At 45.2% G+C, this 19,546-nt stretch overlaps 2 protein-coding genes across 3 annotated transcripts in view; one reads left to right on the plus strand and one right to left on the minus strand.

The window, feature by feature from the left end:
- The window catches only part of LOC144110595 (histone deacetylase 3-like), a 143,362-nt gene that overhangs the window by 111,123 nt on the left and 12,693 nt on the right, over positions 1-19,546 (plus strand). The window contains exon 6 of one of the 2 annotated variants that reach the window (XM_077643613.1): positions 2,535-2,702. The exons of the other annotated variant lie outside the window; for it this stretch is intronic. Coding sequence (XP_077499739.1) covers positions 2,535-2,702 — 168 coding nt within the window. The remainder of the gene's footprint in view (positions 1-2,534; positions 2,703-19,546) is intronic. 2 annotated transcript variants of the gene reach the window in all.
- Positions 6,644-8,608, minus strand: LOC144110596 (uncharacterized). The gene is made up of 2 exons (XM_077643615.1): positions 7,896-8,608; positions 6,644-7,506 (listed from the first exon to the last, which is right to left on the minus strand). Exons 1-2 carry the CDS (start codon positions 7,935-7,937, stop codon positions 7,033-7,035), a joined length of 516 nt encoding a protein of 171 aa, XP_077499741.1. The 5' UTR covers positions 7,938-8,608; the 3' UTR covers positions 6,644-7,032.

A 19,546-nucleotide genomic window follows, 5' to 3' on the forward strand; every position in this document is an offset into this window, starting at 1 on the left:
CTCCACGACAAGCGTACATGAACACCCGCGAGTACTTTAGGTAGCTGCTTTAATGTTCATCGTAATAACCTTCTTTATTTAAAACTCTGGTCAAGAGACTGGGTTCGAGCTCTGACATGTGTTCTTTTCTACAAGGCATAAGTCCCCCGGTAAAAAGGTAAGCATCAAAATGAACGCAAATTCACCAGTCGGAACCATTCCTGCAGCATAGCTCGCTACCAGATGCCATCTTTCATATTTTAGGCATTATCAGGTTTAAGATTAAAAGGCCTCAGGAAGCTTCTTGATCAAAACTATGCCAGATCGTCGCACACCATTTTAAGCTGCATATGTCAGGGTACATAAAACCGGGAAGCATTTTCGGTATCTGTCCGTGTTACGGCGCTATGCAGTTTCAAAGTCTGAAAAAATGAGCAAAATTTGGCCCCCTCCCGTAGGCAGCGTCGTATATTATTCAAACGCGCTGGGAAGCTGGTGTATTAACAGCACAGAACTGAAACTTGGGCACATTTCTCAGCAAAGTGTTTATTATACAAATCCCTGAAGCATTTTTTGTAGGTGTTTTTGTTCACGTTTTACGATTTTCTTTGTATCCCTTCCCATTCAGTTATGCGCCATGCCGCTGCCACTGCCGGCAGATGGCGCAAGTAGTACATGTCCCAGAAAGGTGGGCATGCACATGCATGTGCAAATTCAGTAAAATGGACATTTGGACTAGTTGGTACATCACTTCAGGTGGTGCAGTGACCACATAGACGAGCGCTTGCTAACAGCTGAAAGTTTATTAGAAAAGACAGATAATTTTTGCAAATTAAAAGACATTCTCCACATAACCAAGAAATTCTGGAGGGCCATAACAAACAGAATTCTACCAGTGTGCACTGAAAGGATTTCATAATTATTTGATCTTTCTCACAGCGCATGCATTCCCATGCTAGTGAACCACTTCCCTCTCCATGAATTTGATACAGGTGAAAAGAAGGATAACTGTTGAGAAGAAAACATTCATGATCACGTAGCCATGTCTCTGTGATCATAATTGCTGTGTAATTAATCTGGAATTCAGTTAGGAACTCGTGGAAAATTTCTTCTTTACCTCGAGCAGATGGCATGCAAAGTGACAATGCTGATTCTTCTGCAACAGTCGCATTCAGGCCACTTGGTTCAGAGTGATTAAAAGTTATTTTATTCAAGAAAACACTTCAAGAGAAAAATAGGTGCTCTCACGAGACAAGCTGTGCCAGGTCAGCCTCCACACGAATAACATGTGTGGACTAGAACTTTGCCATTGCAGCACATTTCCTGGAAGTGAGGAGAAGCTTTCGTTGAGTAAGATTCTCAGTGACAGGCACTTTGGATTGGGAGGCTCTTGTTGCATTTATGAAGTCAGTTTTCTTTTTGTTGTAGCTGAGCAAAACGAAGGATTTCGATACTTTAGACCTGGTCCCAATGGTAGTCTATGCAAGGCCTTCATTCAGACTCATGTTCTGCTGTGCAACCAACTTCATTAATTTTCGAGAGCAAGTCTTCATTCTCAGAGAATGGGACACCATGAATAACCAACTTTTGGCGTCTGCTTACCCATTCTGAATCACTCACTTCCAATTTGAGCAGCAGAACTTCAGTGATGTCTAACACATCATTTCAAATAAAGAAACACTCAAGCAAAAATTAGGTGTCTATAGAAAATTAGATGCATTCGGAGGCACTCTCGAAACCATGGGTCACATGTCGGTCTTATGAGCGTCATTGCCCATGGAAGCTGGAAGTTCTTGCTTCGCAAGGCACATGCATTCGTTCGCGGCATGACCTGCGGCCATATCTGACTATATGGCATCGTTACATAGAGTGACTCTATCGTGACACGAGGTTGTGTGGATATGACGAGAGCTTGACTGTGGCTCAGGTAAAGTAAAATATTATCGCTTGCAAGCGGAACGTGGAGAGCAGAAAATTTCGCGATTTTTGAAGCCAGTTTTTCGCAGAAAGATTATTTTTTTGAAGTTAACGAATTTTTCGGACTGTGCAATTATTCAGACCATTTTCCAGGTCCCGCTGAGTCTGCAGAATCGGTCGGCGACTGTATTTCTGTCTTGTGAGCATTTTTTATGTTGTGCTAGCTTGCTACCCAAAAGGAAGATGGAGATGCTGAAGAGTAAAGGTTCTTCATGCTGTGGTCAGTGCTCAGAAGAAACATATTGTAATGGTTCTTAGGGCAGTGAAGTGAAGCCTCATCATTGTCGTCATGACATTAAATAAATGGCACAGGTGTGATACGTCTTGTTTCATTGTCAAGAGACCTGCATGTGTTTTCACAAGAGGCTCTATTTAAGATTATGCCAGACGCTCGAAATACTATGCATTGTAGCATGCAGTGCACATTGCTATGTGATGTTCAGCTTTTTTGCAACGCTAATGTAGTGTTCACAGTTGGCAGTGTCATTATCAATGTGACGGTGTATGTGTATTGTTGTCACATGACTGAGTCACAGTATCATATAGGCTCTGGGCTGAGCAGTCACGTGACTTTGCAGGAGGCCTTCTACCTGACGGACCGGGTGATGACGGTGTCCTTCCACAAGTATGGCAACTACTTCTTCCCTGGCACGGGCGACATGTATGAGCTTGGCGCCGAGAGTGGCCGCTACTACTCGGTCAATGTTCCCCTCAAGGAGGGCATTGACGATGCCAGCTACTTTCAGGTACAGTCTTTGCCAAAAGTAACCGATCAACAGGTTTTGTTTCTTAGCCTTGTAGCGGGGCACTTATGGCAGCCATTAAGCTCCGAATTGGTGTAAGTAGCAGATACTTAGCCAGGTTTTTTTATTCGGGGGGGGGGGGGGGGGGGGGGGGGCAGCACAGGGTAATTTTTTTTTAATTGGGCAGGGGGGGATATCTTTACTGTAGTAGGGCACAACTTAAAAAGACGGCAGTTGGTAACAATGGGCTATGGTCCGCAGTGTTCTGTGTTACTCCGCTGATCATTCACAACAGTAAACGGAATCGGCTTTTTAATGTTTGGCTGGGTTAAACAAGCCTCAGGGGTCAAGATTCTTGAGCTAATTTTCATACAGACGAATATATAGACAAGCGTCATGTTCGTAAACAAAAATGGCATTCCGGTTGCCAGTAACGCAGGGTGTAGGCAGAAACGCAGCATGCCTACACTGCGCCAAGCGACGCTGCCTTCAAAACCAAGTTGCGTAAGCGAATATTTCAAATGTGTGTGCTGATTGTGGTTAGAAACATTTTTGTTGCTGCCTGAAGAGTAGTTCAGCACTTTTCAGCCTGTTCGCCACACGGAATTACCTGGTAGAGCGCAGCATGGGCTTCCTTCTGTGCTCCTTGTTGGTGGACTTAAATGAGAAAGCACTTGGTATACAGGGAACTAATCGTCTAGTCTCAACTTCTAGGCAGATATGGCATACCCGATTGCTAAGTGCAAGAAGTAGGACGACTGGATGCATGACACGAGGGAGCTTTTTTACAAGCCGAACCTTGTGATGCGCTTCCTGTTTTCGCCGAGCTGCTTCACCCTGGAGAACGCGTAATAGGACTGGACACTGAAGTCCTCAAGTTGCCTTAAATGCAAATGTGATCTCTGTTCTTTGAAACTTTGTCGATTGCACAGCAAACGAATGCTTTTTATTCTACTTGGTGAAATAGACACTTGTGATAGGAGTCGAGGTCTCGCTTTACTGGTAATATCTGCAAGAATGCTTGTTTTGTTCTCTTGGCCTTGGGACAGCTGCACAAGCGCATACATAGATGTTTTCCTTTAGCTTCCAATAAAATTTACGCTTTCTCTGCAGACTTAAATATTTTAATTCAATCTGCTTATTCTAAAATTTGAATTCAAGTGCGCCTTATTCTGCTCGATTAAAGTGGCTTTTGATGTGGTAGTATTTGCTGTTTTCAGCAAGTTCTGATCCACTTGCAATCGTAAGATTCAGGTAATCTGGGAAGTAGCACTGCATGCCTTTGCCGAGATACTAGCAATTGTTTTCTAATACCAGTGTTGAAAAAGCACACTTGTTCCAGCTTGTGATAGTAAAAATAGAGAAAAAACTGTGTCATATGTATCACTGCCAGAGCACTGCTTCAAACGTTGCACTTATACCCTTGTCACACGGCGCGTGTAATGTCATTCGCAGGCCAAGGCAGGCAAAGTGAATGTCATTGCGATCTGATGTTTCCTGTCTACACGGCCATAGGAAATGTCATTTCACCGTTATTTGCAATTGATGGCGATGTTCATCGGCAAACTAGGATGATAACAAAACGTTACAAATTATGCTTTTTCCTTACGCATGTTCTGTTTACTGTTAGTAATATAATGCTAAAGATTGACAGGCTATTAAAAAATATATTGGAATGCTAAAGGTCAGCAATAGTCCATGACAGAGCCGCTTAACTATCCAAAGCAAGACAGGCTGAAGGCCGCTTGTGATGCCTCCCGTAGTCAGCAATATGGCGAGCTGTGGAAGTGTTGGCGAAATTGTGACCGTGACGAATGATGAGCAGTTCAAGCGGGCATTAATTGTTCTCCAGCTTCTGAAAATGAAACGTCGGAACCGGCTGAAGCGAGTGAGGCTTGCTATTGATGAATCCGCGAAGACTACGAGGGATTTGGAACAGCGTCTGCTGGCCAATACTTTTACGTCGGCCGCTGTTTGGGCCTCTAAGTCATCAGGAATAATCCGAGAAAGATGGGCGTTTCCAAGAAATGAAAACTGGTTTGAGGACACGCTGCCTAACCTGGGTGAATATCATTTTAAGCAGGCCCTGCCACGTTCAGGTACGTAGTGGAATCGCTGCAGTCAGTCTTGCAGTGCCAGGTCACGAACATGCGCAAGCCCATTACTGTGGAGAAACGCGTTGCCGTGGGATTGTACCGCCTGTGTTCCAGCGCTGAGGACCGGGCAATTGCACATCTTTTTGGCATTGGCCGGTCCACTGTGAATACTGTATTCAGGGAATTCTGTCAAGCAGTCGTCAACAACCTTGAGAGCACCTGGCTGCACATGCCACGGCAGATGGCCGAGCACATGCGGGAGTGCTACGCCGTCACTGGTTTTCCACAGGCCATCGGCGCGCTAGACGGGTGCCACTTTGCCATATCACCGCCCAAGAAAGATGCAGCAGACTATTACAACTATAAAGGCTGGTATGTTCTTTTATATTGCCTTTGAATTTGTTAATAGCAGTGCAGGGACAAAACAGTAAATGACTGAAAACGGCATTAACCAAGAAATTCTTGTTTATAAGGTACCACGACATACAGGTTTCGTTTTAAAAAATGTCGATTTGTTATACAGAATCATATGCAGTATGTCTACTGAAATGCAGAATGCTGTATCAGCTCCTTCACTGACAGATGCGCATTTTTTTTCTGCACATGATAAATAGAACACACATCCTCATTTTTGTTTGTTTTGCTTGATAAAAGCTAGCGTTTGTGCCTTTTTTCTCCTTCAAAGTAATGCAGTAATCATTTTCGATAAACCTACCAACCCAAACTGAAATACTAGTTGCTTCAGGTAGACATTCCGCTCACAAAAGAAAGCGTCGACCGGAGAAGCATCATTAATTAGTGTTTTTCAGGTGGTAAAATATATTGCCTAGGAGGAAACCACTGTAAATCCATATATTTCTGTACATACACTCCTGTTCTCAGTATTTCTAAACTTGATGTTGACAAACTGATCAAAACTTTTTAATTTACTTCAGACAGTTTCTGCACCATGCTGATAAACATTTCTTACATGCAGGCACAGCATCATACTGCTGGCGATTGTCAGTCACCAGTGCCAGTTCCTCTATTTGAACGTGGGGAGCCCAGGCAGGTGCCATGACGCCCGTATGGGCGGTCCAAGCTGAAGAGAATTGTGGATAGTGACCGCTTCAATTCTCCAGTCTTCCGTGATAGAAGGGACACCTGTTGCACCGATTATTCTGTGTGACCAAGCCTTTCCACTCACATCGCATTTGCTGAAGCCATTTTCAAATGCCCCATGCGTTTCGAAACAAGCTCTCTTCAACTACAACCTATCCTGGTCGAGGAGAATTGTGGGAAATGCATTTGGGCGAGTGAAGGCACGCTTCAGATTCATCATGAAGAGAATGGAGTGTAAACCGTCAAATGCAAAGCAGGCCATTAAGGCGTCCTGTACTTTGCACATCTGCGAAGCCTTTCAAGACAACGTGGACGAGCAGTGGGTACAAGACATGCACACATTCAATGCACTGTGCCAGCAGCCGTCACACAACAGTGATGCATGTACTGGAGACGGCCAGGACGTGAGGGCTGCACTTGCAGAGTATTTCTGGAAGCAGGCCCAATAGATTTAGTGACCCATGAGGAGCTCAAGAACATACTTTATTTCTAATAAGGGAGTAATTACTCATTGCCATCCACCCAAGTGCAGCCATACGGCATTGGGTGGATGCCAATGAGGAATCCCCCAAGGTGGAGTAGAATTGTAATAAGGGAGTAATTACTCATTGGCATCCACCAAAGCGCAGTCATACAGCACTCGGTGGATGCCAATGAGTAATTACTTATCACAATTCTACTCCACCTTGGGGGATTCCCCTAATAATTTCCCCTAATCATTCTAATAATTTTAAATAGATATAAAGATATAAATAACCCTACTAAGAAAGCATTGCATGAATTATTTCTTCAGAAATAATTCCCGAGTTCCCTTGTATGTTTTTGCAAATTTGTTTTTTGCACTTGCACTTCCGTATTTTCAGTAATGATGATTTAGTGCTTTTTGACTGTCCTGTTTTTGTGAAAACTGTAACCTGACTATATGTTCGCTTTTTTATTTTGTGTATGTAAAGATTTTCAACTCTATCTGCTCCCTTTTTTTTTCTGTGCGTGTAACGATTTTGAACTGAGTCTGCCCCTGTTCCTTGTAACGGCTGCCTGGTCCTCGTCAAGCTGTATACCTACAGCTTTTAGTCCAGGCAGCCAGCCAGAATTTTCTGGGAAATAAATGGAATTGAATTGAATATGACCATACTTTATTTCTCCAGGTATTTGAGGAGTGCATCCGTCAACTGTTTCTCGGTGGCTGTTGATTCCCGGAGAATTTCCATCTCCATTCTCCTCAACTCCATTTTTTCTCTCCGGCTTCTTCTGAGGTCGGCGCACAACTTGCGATTTGTGTTGACAAGGTCTTGTAAGAGACTCTTTTGTGTGGCATGCCTGCTTGGCTTCGCTGTTTGGTGGCTGTTTGGTGGTGGTGTTTGATGGTGGCTGTTTGGTGGTTGTGTTTGGTGGTGGTGTTCGGTGGCTTCGCTGTTTGGTGGTGCTGCTTGTAATCTGTGGTCTGTGCTGGGTGCTGCCGGTAAAGGTGAAGAGGGTGAGGGCAGGGCTGACGGTTTGCATCTCGATTCATATGGTGGTGGCGAAGGTGGCTCGGAGACTGCAGCCTGAGTCATCGACGACTCGTCATCAGCTGGTGACGGTGGCTCCTGCTGCATGCTGTCTATTAGCTGAAAAAGAGAAAAAAATGTGTGTGAAAAGGTGGCTTGCAATGACTCTCCTGGATGTTACTAAGGAAGTGAAACACAGCTACGTGTTGCATGCATTCCTTCACCTCAGCACGCATAGTGTGCGCATTTCTATATTGAATATTCTATCCTACCCTAGCATTATGTGGCTGTGACATTTCTCTTATGCTCTGACCATGCCCAATTTGAATTCATGTGCACAGTTTTACCCAGCCACAAAGGGTGCTGAGGGTGATGAATCAATAAACAAGCCATGTTTATCATGTGCCATGCCACCAGACGAACACTATAGATCAATATGTCATATACCTGAGAATTATCTCTTACTGGGTTTGCAGAAGCCCTGAATTATTCTACAGACGTGTACTTACCATTTCGACAGAGACATTTTCGTCATCCACTGTTTCATCCATCAGGCTGCTAACGTTGACGGGCAGGCGACCAAGAAAGCGGGCAATTTCTTTGTAATAGCGCCATGTAATGGCACCTTGACCAGTTGTCTTGCGGCTAAGTTTCCTGCAAGAAAGGTATGCAATTTCTGCAATTTCATTTATATTGTTGAGAGGACTCTACAACATCACTGGTACTAGAAAAGCATTTAACCGTTGTTGGTATGCTGTCTGGTAGTGATATTTGCTCATCAATGTATTGCATCCATGCTACTTACACAAGAACTAGTCAAATGCAGCTTTTCACATATTTTGACACTTCAGCAGTTTCAAATAAAATTAATTTGCCCGAGTCATAAGAAAACGGTGGTCGTCGGACACACAAAGCAAAAATAAAAACACTGTGAAATGAACTAGTACTTCGAGAGCAGTCAAATTAACAGGTTTTGTAATAAAAAATTAAAAACAAATGCATTAACGATGCGTTTGCATACCCAGCTGTAGTAAATGTATCACTACAAAGTAGCGGCCCATGTGCTGGCGTGACAAAAGGAATCTACGGACAGATTGCATCACAGATTACTTGAAATAAGCGCCATGTGAACGGCGAGGCACAGGCCGATTGTTCTTCAGTGCTTCTTTTAAAGCGTGTGCGCGTGGTACCATACATTGTCCCGACCGCTGAAAACAACACGCACACGGTGACGGCGCCTTGTAATGTAGATGGTTTGGTTTATGGGGTTTAATGTTCCAAAGCGAATCAGGCTACGAGAAACGCCGCGGTGGAGGGCTCCGGAATTTCGACAACCTAGGGTTCTTTAATGCGCACTGACATCGCATAGCACATGGGCCCTGCCATTTCGCCTCCACTGAAATGCGACCGCCGCGGCCAGGATCGAACCCGCGTCTTTCAGCAGCTGAGCACTTGTAATGTAGGACGTAAGTTTTCACTTACCGGTACCTGTTTCCGAGGTTTTCAATCTTCGATTTTATTTCTTTGATTGATTTTTGCACACCTTGCGCGCGAAGACATTCGGCCCATGGCAACGTACACCTGCAGGTTGCGCTTCGCCTGGTGCAGATCGCCGATATGATCTTCCCAGACTTTGAGACGTACGCGCGTTTCCTCATCGGTCCAATGTGCCTTCGGCTTGCGATTTTGCGCTGACGAGGCTGTGCAGCTGTCTTCCATGGCAGATGGCACGCAAAAATGCAGTCACGCCAACCACGCTTCGTCCGCACTGTCAAAACCGAGAACGAGTTGTAAACAAACATGGCCGACAGGGACCGTCGGTGACTGGGAAGAATAATTTGGTTGTACTACAAATTTCTTCAGACATCCTCCTGTACGTCAAAACAAGATTTCAAATATATTATAAGTGCAAACAGTAAAAGTTTTTATTGTTTATATTATGTTTTCACTAATCAGTTTTGTAAATTTTCACCAAGTCGCTGTCGTCGAGATTACACAGGTCGCGCGTGCATGAGTTCGGGAAACTCATTCACTGGGCGAATGTCGTTAGCTGTGAATCCCATTGACTGTGCCTGTGTAGCAGCAAAAAAAACGCCATTCAAATGTAATGTCATTCGCTGCGAATGACATTACACGCGCCGTGTGACAGGGGTATGGCTCTCTGTGAATGCTGAAGGCGACTGGCAGCAGCTGTTTTGTGTTTCCTTTTTTTCTTTTTTTTTTCTCATGACGAGATGGTTGCGACGTAGTCCGGGTGATTGGCACCTGAAAAGGGCCTCGCGTCTAAACTTCTTATATCGCGTCTAAACTTCTTATAATGAGAGCCAGTCAGAACGCGAATGAGTTGCAGGCGTTGAATCTTGCACTGTTCGCCATGTGACTGAAGAGCAACCACGCAGATTAAGAAATGCAAACTATCATATTCAGATGCAGAAATGCAATGCTAGCCACCGTTGCTGAACTTGTCCAGCTCCATGAGTGCTGCCCATTGCTTTCGCCCCTATAAGGTCACGATAAACATATTCTGCTGCCTTCCTTCAGGCTTGTGGCCCAACCAGCCGGCCGCACCGCAACTCGTCGGGATATTGAAAATCGCGCTAAAAAATACGCAAGCGTGGCATACCCAAGGCGCACAGTACTGCCTTTTGCCTACACAGCGGAAGTCACTGCTGACACCAGCGCCACGGCATCTCCATGATGTTTGTCTGTACAGTGACAAATCAAGAAGAAAATGCGCTCAGCTAATTGCAGAAACGTTTACTACAAAAAAAAAGAACAGGTCTTCCTACCTTATTTCACTCAAGATCGTAAAAGTATTTCTCTTAATAAAGCTAGCACAAAGTCCAAAAATGAATTTGAAGTGAATTTGAAAATGAATACCTTTGCATCGCGTATTTAGTAGTACAGTTTAAACTCGGTCTAACGAAACCCTATTTTACCAAGTTCTTGATCTAACGAAGACAATTTGACTCCCTGGCAAATGCCTATAGGTTTCAGTATGTTAAATAACCCGTATAACAAAACAAACGACTAGTAAACCCGATTTAATGAAGTTTTTCCGGGAACAAATGAGGAAATAAAGGTGATTTTTTACTTAATTTGCCCATGATGTCTAGCAACTTGTTGGCAGTGTGCCGGGAGTAGCATCTAGGAGCCGAACTCACGTCCCTGGTTTTGTTTTGACGGGGCTGCAAGTGGCTGAACGGAACAAAGGACGCGGCAGTAGGCAATGCCTCTTACCTTGGCTTCGGATCCATTTTACTGCATGGTGCTTTCACGCACAACAGATTCGTGCTGCTGTTGTGGACTTTTCATAAGCGCAGGTGGGGGTTGTCGGCTAAGGAGATGCCGCGGCAGCTGTTAAGTGCTGGTAGTTTGCAATTTTGGAATTTCGAAGGGCGAAAAAGTGCCCTCCTCGATTTTACAAATTTCCCGATTTAACGAACTAATTTGTGGTTGCTCTTATCGAGTTTTGACTGTATCTATATTGTTTGGTCCTATCGTACTTGCTTTGCTTTTTCCCATGTATGTATTTCCCACTCCTCCTTGGACATACAGCATGATCACAGTATTCAATAAATAAATAAGTGAACTGAAAATTGCACAGAAGAAAAACAAAATACAGTGGTTCATTATCATGTGACATAGTATTCACCATTTTTGCTGTATATGCTGGTAACACAAATGCAGTTACAAAGCAGGTACAAAGCAGCCGCACGGAGAGAACTGCACACTCTGCTTACAGTTGAAACTTGAAACAACAGAAAAAATATTACGCATTGGACATAAAACAATAAATATTCCCCTCACACAAGGGGCAGCTCAGCAATCTTTAGATTGCTATAAATAAGCATTATTAGCACCAGCACTGAACTATCTGCGAGTGGCATATTGCCACGAATCTTTGTAGTGTTTGTTCATTCTTCAAAGCTGCTTTATCACTTTGTGGATGTGAGATGTGACCAGATTTATCTTGATTGATCGCATCCAGGTGGAGCCGATTCTGCCTTGTTCCAGAACGCTCTAGTAACTTTGCATGCTTTATCTCGAAAGTTTGCTATCAGCTTTAAATTGAGCACGGCCGGGAGCAGCGGGCATTTTGTTCGATGACCGCCCAGCACGCTTGTTGCTATGCCGCCGCTGAGTGATTCAGTCCATTGTGGATTCAAGTCAGCTCAAATAAAGAGTTTTGTTTAGACACCATTTTCGCCGTCTTTCTGCTCTCCGGACTGCAGTCACCACTTCGTGACATCTGGTGGAGGTGCTGGGTGGCCTTCCTAGTACCGGACACCCCCTTTAAGTCATGACGCCAGCCCTTAGCGCTTCGCACAAGAGAACGAGTCAGTAGTTCACCGAGCCAGCCGATGTCTCCGGGGAGAGCAGCCTGAGTTCGGGACCCTGCCGGACCACACCAGACAGCGAAAAGACGCTTTGTTTGAACCTCGCCAAAGATGTCGACCCTGATCATACTGCAGCAGCCACGGGTGCTGCCAACTTTCAATGGATCCCTAGGCGAGGACCCCGAAGAATGGTTGGATCGATTTGAGTGCGTGGCATCATTCAATAATTGGGGTGATGCGGTGAAAATCGAGCACGTCTTTTTCGCATTGGAGGGCTCAGCACACAGGTGGTATGAAAACCATGAGTCTTCCCTAACGACATGGGGGCTGTTCAAGAGAGAACTTTTGAAGACGTTCAGCAGTGTCGTAAGGAAAGATAGAGCCGAACGATTCCTCAAGTCCAGGATCCAGCTTCCGAACGAGCTCTTATGTAGTTATGTGGAAGAAATGAAGCGCCTCTTTCGCCGTGCTGATCCCGATATGACTGAGGAAAAGAAAGTTGAGTTCTTAATGCACGGCGTCAAAGACAAACCTTTGCCAACCTCATCTGCCAGCCGCCAAAAACCGTCGAGGAATTCATGCAAGAAGCCTGCACCATCGAGAAGACCCTCGACGTCCTTACTCGGCTATGCAACTGCCCTGCTTACGTCTCTGCAATTTTTCAGGACCAGCGACAGCTTGCGGGAAGTTATCCGCGCGTAGGTCCAGTCAACGCGAAATTCTAGAGGCCCAGCATCCTCTACAATGATTCACTTTAATGGTGCAGTGTACGTCCAGAGAAAAGGAATTTGTACTGTATTGGGTGTTGTGTGGCGCCAATCTTAACCCACATCTACCTGTCTAAATTTGACACCTTACTGAAAGAAAAATTGGACAGGAACCATGTTGCAAAGGTGTTCCGTTATGTTGATGATTTTTTAGTACTTTTGAAAGTTTTACCTAATGACAATCTGCAGGATGCGGCGGCTAGTGTTTTAGATTGCTTTATTTCGTGCTCTAGCTCATTGATGTTTACCCATGAATTACCGGACGACAACCGTATTAGATTTTTAGACCTTGTTCTAACTTTTACCTGCGATGGACACCTTTGCTGGACCTATGCCCCACGAACCAAGAAAGTCTTACTTCCTTACAGCTCCCGCCACTCCAAACTTACCAAAAAGGCTATTGCAACCTTATGCCTCAGTAACACGGTAGAAAAAAACTGCTTCCATACTGTACAAGAAAGCTTTCTGCAGGAAGAGCAAAGACTAATAGAAGCAGGCTTTCCTACGCATGTAATCAAAGGTGTGTCTGGAAAGCTTCTAAAAAAAATGAAAGCCAAACCTAACGTGATAGAAGAAAGGAAGGACAAAAGAAAGTGTGAAGTTATGCCTTATTTGCACGCATTTTCACTCAACATAAAGAAGGTCGCGAGTTAGCACAGTGTCGATGTCTTCTCAGCCCCGCACAAACTGGCCAGTTTATGCAGAAAAATTGACGATAGGAAGAGTAAAATTTCACAGTGCACGATCAATCATGAATTCAAATGTGTCACGTGTGCCACCCAGATAGTTTACTGCATACCTTTATCCTGCGGGAATATGTACATTGGGCAGATTGGCCGCAGTCTTAACACCCGGCTCAGAGAACATAAAAGGTCGATTTCCACAGATGACGTGGAGAATTTGCCTAAACATTGCAGGAAGCACAAATGCACTCCGCTCTGCAAGAAGGCTTCAATTTTTGGACGCGGTAAAACTAAGAGTCAACGCGAAATTCTAGAGGCATACCATATCGTTAAACAAGCAGATTGATGTGTAAGTGACGTGACGGTTAGTCTGTTAGATAAAGAAATCAGATTTTTGAACTCCTTAACGTAACGTGTCGCACAATGATTGCGGTCCTGTTCACGTGTGCGCAAGCGTGGTTTGATACTGAAGGGCATAAATATGATCGTTTCTGAAATAAATGCAGTCGATAGCATCGTCCTGTGTTGCTGTTCTGTGTTTCCGTTTTTTGCGCTGGTTTTCTTTCTGGCGCTCAAGAGAAAATTTGAGATCGTCCATGTAGGGAATAAATGTCGCTCGCCTGTAGTATTCCTCCTTGAAGTTGTAGAGCCTGATGCTTCTGTGTGCCGACTACTTGCGGCATTTCACAGCTTACAGCAGAATCAGCCGCTTTCTCTTGCGACATACAGAAAAAATTTTATGAAACTCCGCCTGAGAATTAACAGCCATTCGTTCCAGCTCTCTCAACATGAGATCTATGTAGTCTGAAGCGATGCTCATGTCAACAGACATACTTTGCTGGTACTCGGACAAATGATGTATTAAGCTTAAGAAAGTATCACAGACAGTAAGACATATAAGGAAAGAGCATACTCGATGGTGGAGGGCAGATGTGATGGAAGCGCGTGTTCCATCACGGGAGGCTTCCGTGCACTCTTCCAGTGCGGCAACTGCTTGGGGCAATGCTTCACTAAACACTGGAACTGCCGTGTAGCGTTCCACCTGCCTCGTTTCACAATACCGCTGTAAGCGGCAGAAGGATTTCGCAGCTCTTTCAAGGTGCCCCTTCAGGAGTGCAGTTCTTTTAGGCGATCCCCTGAAGAAAGCGCAAGCATAAATGATTGTGCTGAAGACACGCTGAATGTCTAACATTTGAGGTATCATTCAGGCAGAGATGAGCAGTGTGTGTACAACACAGTTGGAGACTTCTTGCAAATGATAGCCTGTATGCCATGGAATGCTCCACTCTTCACTGCCGCACCATCGTAGTCTTGGCCTCCGTGCATCAGCGAGTTCATGCATGCATGCGAGTTATCTGTGCATGAGCAAAGCCAGAAGTACTAACGTCTTTCACAGCTACAAGAAATCCTCTCGAATGCACAGTGCTGGGCTCAGCGTATTGCATGCACAATGAAAATTGTCGTCTGACGTTTCGTCTGCTAGCTCGGAAGAAAAAAAACCTTGCTTTCTGCTACTTCTCTGAATATTTTGTCTTGGATTAGCTTTTTAATAATCTCGTATTGTATTGGGTGTTCCGTATTTATGTGTCCGGGTTGTAAGAAATTCTCCTGGGCAAACTATTGCCCTATTTGTGCTCAACTATAGACCACAAGGTAGCATATGATAGTCCGTGTTTTCTGATAAATAATTTAACATCAGAACTTGCCTGAATTGTCTGCAATAGGCGGAACACTGCATCGTTGGCGGCGTCAGCCAACGCGTGGTGTGCCTTTCAGCCAGTCCAGTGGCGGCTTTGCTTTCGCTTTTATGTTGTTTTTTAGATTTCTATGAAAAGACATTTTCAGTCACAGACAATATAGTCACAAGTTAGGCCCACGGAAATAAAAATACACATGGACTCCTTGATTTACGTATCACTCCACTGATGGCAGTGCGGCAAACCGCCACGGGACTGGCTGACGTGTTGGTTGACTCCTCCTACCTACTGCGTTGAGTTAAACAAAAAAGGCGGGAGCCGAGACATTTAATCCAATTTAGTTAGGGCAATTGGCCGCACAGGACAATAATTATAGTAGGATACAACTTAAAAAAACAGCAGTTGTTAACACTGGGCCACGGTCCGCGGCGTACTGTATTACTCCGCTAGCCAGTCACAAAAGTGAATGAAATCAGCTTTTTAATATTTGACTTTATTAAACAAGCCAGGTATCAAACATCTACAGCTTATAACTTTTTGCTCATGGTTAGCTTCTTGTTTAGGTGAGAAGAGAAGTTTTAACGACGGCCTACATTTTTGTCGTGGAGGAATTCTGTGCGCCGGTCCTGAATGTGGGCGGAGCTTCACTGCAGACTTAAGTTTTATCCGACTATAGAAGTTTCTAAGAATGCCCGGAACGTGTAGATAGAGTTCCCACGATAAAAAGACGAGTTCAGATTCCTCTTCAGTGCACCTTTTGAAATATAGTGATTTTGGCTCAAAACCACTTTAAAATCTATCCTAAAAGGTTACATGAACTCGGAGGAGATGGTAAATGATCTGCATGTGGCTAATTCAGGGGGTAAAAAGACAGACGACAAAAATTGATCTCTTTTGATCAAGGGGATTCAAACTGCATTTTTGTGCATTTCAAAACGCAGCACTAATTGAGTTCTCCACTGATCTGATATGAATGAATGCTTTTAAGTGCGTTCTTATCCGCTCATAGAATTTTTTCCTATTTGCCACTAGGTTGCACTGTGGGAGTGTACCCATCAAAGAATGGAATCATGTGCCTGCACTGTCTAGTAAATGAAGACCCTGCCATATCGTATGCATTGCAGTTCTACTGGGGGTTTTCACTTGTGTCACAGTGCCCCCTATTTCGTTTAGTGCAGTGGGGATGTGGGTTGAGAGTTCAGCCCACAGTACAAACAGCCACATTGCTGGGCTGGTTTACATGAAGAGAACATCATGACATGGAGTGCAGTTGCTGCAAACATTGGATACTGTGCTATCACTGAAAACCTGCCTCTCCTCAGGCAAAAGTTCAAAATCTACAAGCTTGAAAACCCTCTAAAGTACACCGAATGAGTTTGGGAAAGCTGAGCATGGACTGATAGTTGCTGTGACAACAGTGGTAGCCATACCACCCTCTGAGCAAAAAATGGTCTCTATTAAAGTGCGGCGATGTCGTGTGAATACCCCCGTGGTGCAGAGTATTCAGACTAGAGTATGCAGAGTAACTTGCTCTTGTGTGGGTGCCTTTGTCTTGTGCATAGTTGAGTACCAATTTTTCAGACTCTCTAGGGACTGGGAAAACGTCCAGTAAATCTGGCAGTCTGAAAAATAAAAAAAATCTCCCAAATTTATGGCCAATATGCCGGAAAAAGTGTTCAGTAGTGTTGTGCAAATTATGAAGCTCCTCATGACTATATCTCGCCATGGTTTGCGTGCACAAACGACGGGTGGCGGTCGCTTTCATGAGCTTGGCACATGATGGCTGTAGTGTCTTTGGCATGTCACCGACGAATGGATGGGTTGGGACAAAGCGGACAAAGTCTAGACATGAAAGCAAACATGCCGCTGCAAAAACTGTGCTGCACTAGCACAACAAAGGGCCCATAACAAGAAGCCAAAGATGGAAGAACGAGAAGAACTGACAAACGGCCAAAGCAAGCACTCTGTCGGCACTGCCCTTTGCAACGATGCCTAGCAACTGTAGCCAAAATTGGCTGTGTAACTGGCGACCCGCCACGATGGCTCAGTGGTTAGGGTGCTCGGCTACTGATCCGGGTTACCGAGGTTCGAACCCAATCACGGCGGCTATGTTTCAGTGGAGGTTAAATGCAAAGCCGCGCGTGTCAGAGCAAGTTAAAGATCCCCATGTGGTCGAAATTATTCCAGAGCCCTCTACTGTGGCACCCCTTCCTCTCCTTTTTCTTTCACTTCCACCTTCCTCTCTTCCATTACAGCACAGTTGAGCTGTCCACCGAGAAGTGAGACCGTTACTGCACCAGTTAATGCACCATTCATTGTCACCACCACCACCAGCCTGACTACGCCCACTGCAGGGCAAAGGCCTCTCCCATGTCTCTCCATTTAACACTGCCCATTGCCAACTGCGGCCACCGTATCCCTGCAAACTTCTTAATCTGATCCACCCACCTAACTTTCTGCCACCGCTGCTACACTTGCCTTCTCTTGGAATCCACTCCGTTACCATTAAGGACCAGTGGTTATGTTGCCTTCGCATTACATACCCTGCCCAAATCCATTTCTTGCTCTTGATTTCGACTAGAACGTCATTAACCCTCGTTTGTTCCCTCGCCCACTCTGCCCGCTTCCGGTCTGTTAACATTACACTTATTTTTCTTTCCATAGCTCACTGTGTTGTCATAAACTGAAGCTGAACCTTTTTTGTTAGCCTCCATGCTTCTGCCCTGTAGGTGAGTACAGTACCAGTAAGATACAGTCGATCCCACTTCTAACGATACCAGTTTTAACAATATATCGGTTACAACAGTGAAAAGCTGCTGCACCATCCGCTTTTGTATGTTTTCTATGGTAAAATAACCAGCTTAATACAATGCCCCCGTGCCGCATTATCAGGTTATAGCAATGAAGTCTGGCTCCTGATTGCTCGTGCCAAATGGTAGTGGAATGCGAAATCCTTGAAAAGAAAAAAAAAAAAGGAAATCCCTGTCGCTGCACCCTCCCAGCCGTGCGCTCATACAATAACCTGTTTTCCGGCCTTCTCGCATCGCCAGCCTCGCGCACCTCTCTCCCACCGCCCTTCCACCCCACCAAACACAAATGGGCTGCGCCTGTAGCTCTACGCTAGTGGCTGTTGGAGTTTGATCAGCACATCGAGCGATCGAAAAGGAAGGTGGCGCTCGTCCTGCATAATTATAGTGCCCACCACTCCATGCCCAAGCTCTCAAACGTGGAAGTTTTTCTCCTGCCTCCGAACACGACTGCAGGCTTGCAGCCCATGGACCCTGGCATGATCGCCAATTTTAAGGGGATGTATCATCACCGCGTCCGGAGCACGACGTTAGTCTTGCTGATGGACCTGGCCGCGCGGACAAGAAGCAGGGAGCAACCAGACTTGAAAATCAATCTGCTGATGGCCGTGCAGTTTATATTTGGTGCGTGGTCCAAAGTTTGCGCTTCTATGGTGTGGAACTGCTTTAGGAAAGCGTGCTCTGTCCGAGGCAGGAGTGACTTAGACGAAGCCTTCGAAGTTCCCACCGACGAAGTGATGCCAGAACTTTGGTCCGCAGTCGACGAGGATGCTTCATGACTCGAAGGGTTTCTGCATGCGGACAACGCATTAGTAACATCAGAACTTCTCACCAATGAGGCAATCGTCGCGAACGTGCTTGAATCGGACAGTGACGATGACACTGACGGCGGCGATGGCAGCGATGGCGCGGTAGGGCATGCTGCCTCAACGTTGTCCTCGCAGGAGACCCTCCAGTTGATTCAGTCTCTCCGGGGCATCGTTTTCGCCAGGGACCTTCTGCTGCACTATGTGGAGTACCTGGATGCCATGGAGAAGGATGTCGGCAAGCTTCGCGTGAGGCAAGCAAGGCTCACAGACATGGGGTTTTCTCGTGCAAGCCAGTGAGAAGTATATGGCGAGATGCTTGTGGCGATTTTACCCCAGTGTTTCTTTGGGATTTCTCAAGCTTAAAGGCGGCTGCAGCAACCTTCTCGTATTTTTTACAAGGCCCCTTTCGGGGCCACCAAAACGATGCCTCGGCGGAGCTTGCATGTCACGTGCCTTCCCTGACCCCTCTTTGCAGTTGTTATGGTTTTTTTTCGTTCAACAACAATTATTGGTTATAACAATGGAATTTTCCTGGCACATGAATATTGTTATAAGTGGACTCGACTGTACAGCCATTTCCATTCCTCAAAGAAACCACTAATCGTTACCGGCGATATATGCACTCCGCGGCTGCTTGCACATAATGACGGTTGTCTTGTGTTTCATCAAAACGCCAGTTGATGGTTTTACAATGTAAAAGACAGGGTTGCAGTGCATTTTGCCTCTAGTGTGCTCACCTCGCTTTGAAATGCACCACCATTTTCCTCCGTGCTCGCCATCTTCATGGGGCCTTGCGCCTTTTACATGCTTTGCTGCTACCTGTTGCCATAATAAGGGTGTAATTACTCATTGGCATCCACCCAAACGTAGACATATGGCTACGGAGGAAAGTTATGCAGCTTTCTCAGAAACTTACAGTTACAGAAAAATTCTTCCTGGTCCGGGGTTTGAACCTGAGACCACCACTTCACCGGAGCAGTCGCTCTACCAATTGAGCTAATCCTCTACGGTAAAATCATGCATTGAAGAAAACAATGCAATTGCGTTCCAGAATGCT

This window comes from Amblyomma americanum, chromosome 11, assembly GCF_052857255.1.
Source record: "Amblyomma americanum isolate KBUSLIRL-KWMA chromosome 11, ASM5285725v1, whole genome shotgun sequence".
NCBI lineage: Eukaryota > Metazoa > Arthropoda > Arachnida > Ixodida > Ixodidae > Amblyomma > Amblyomma americanum.

What these genes read in the sequence shown, in the direction of transcription:
- LOC144110596 (XM_077643615.1), bottom strand. Translation starts at nt 7,937, where the DNA reads ATGGATGAAACAGTGGATGACGAAAATGTCTCTGTCGAAATG. An exon ending in AAAATGTCTCTGTCGAAATG is followed by an intron (nt 7,507 to 7,895) that starts GTAAGTACACGT and finishes TCTCTTTTTCAG; the next exon opens with CTAATAGACAGCATGCAGCA.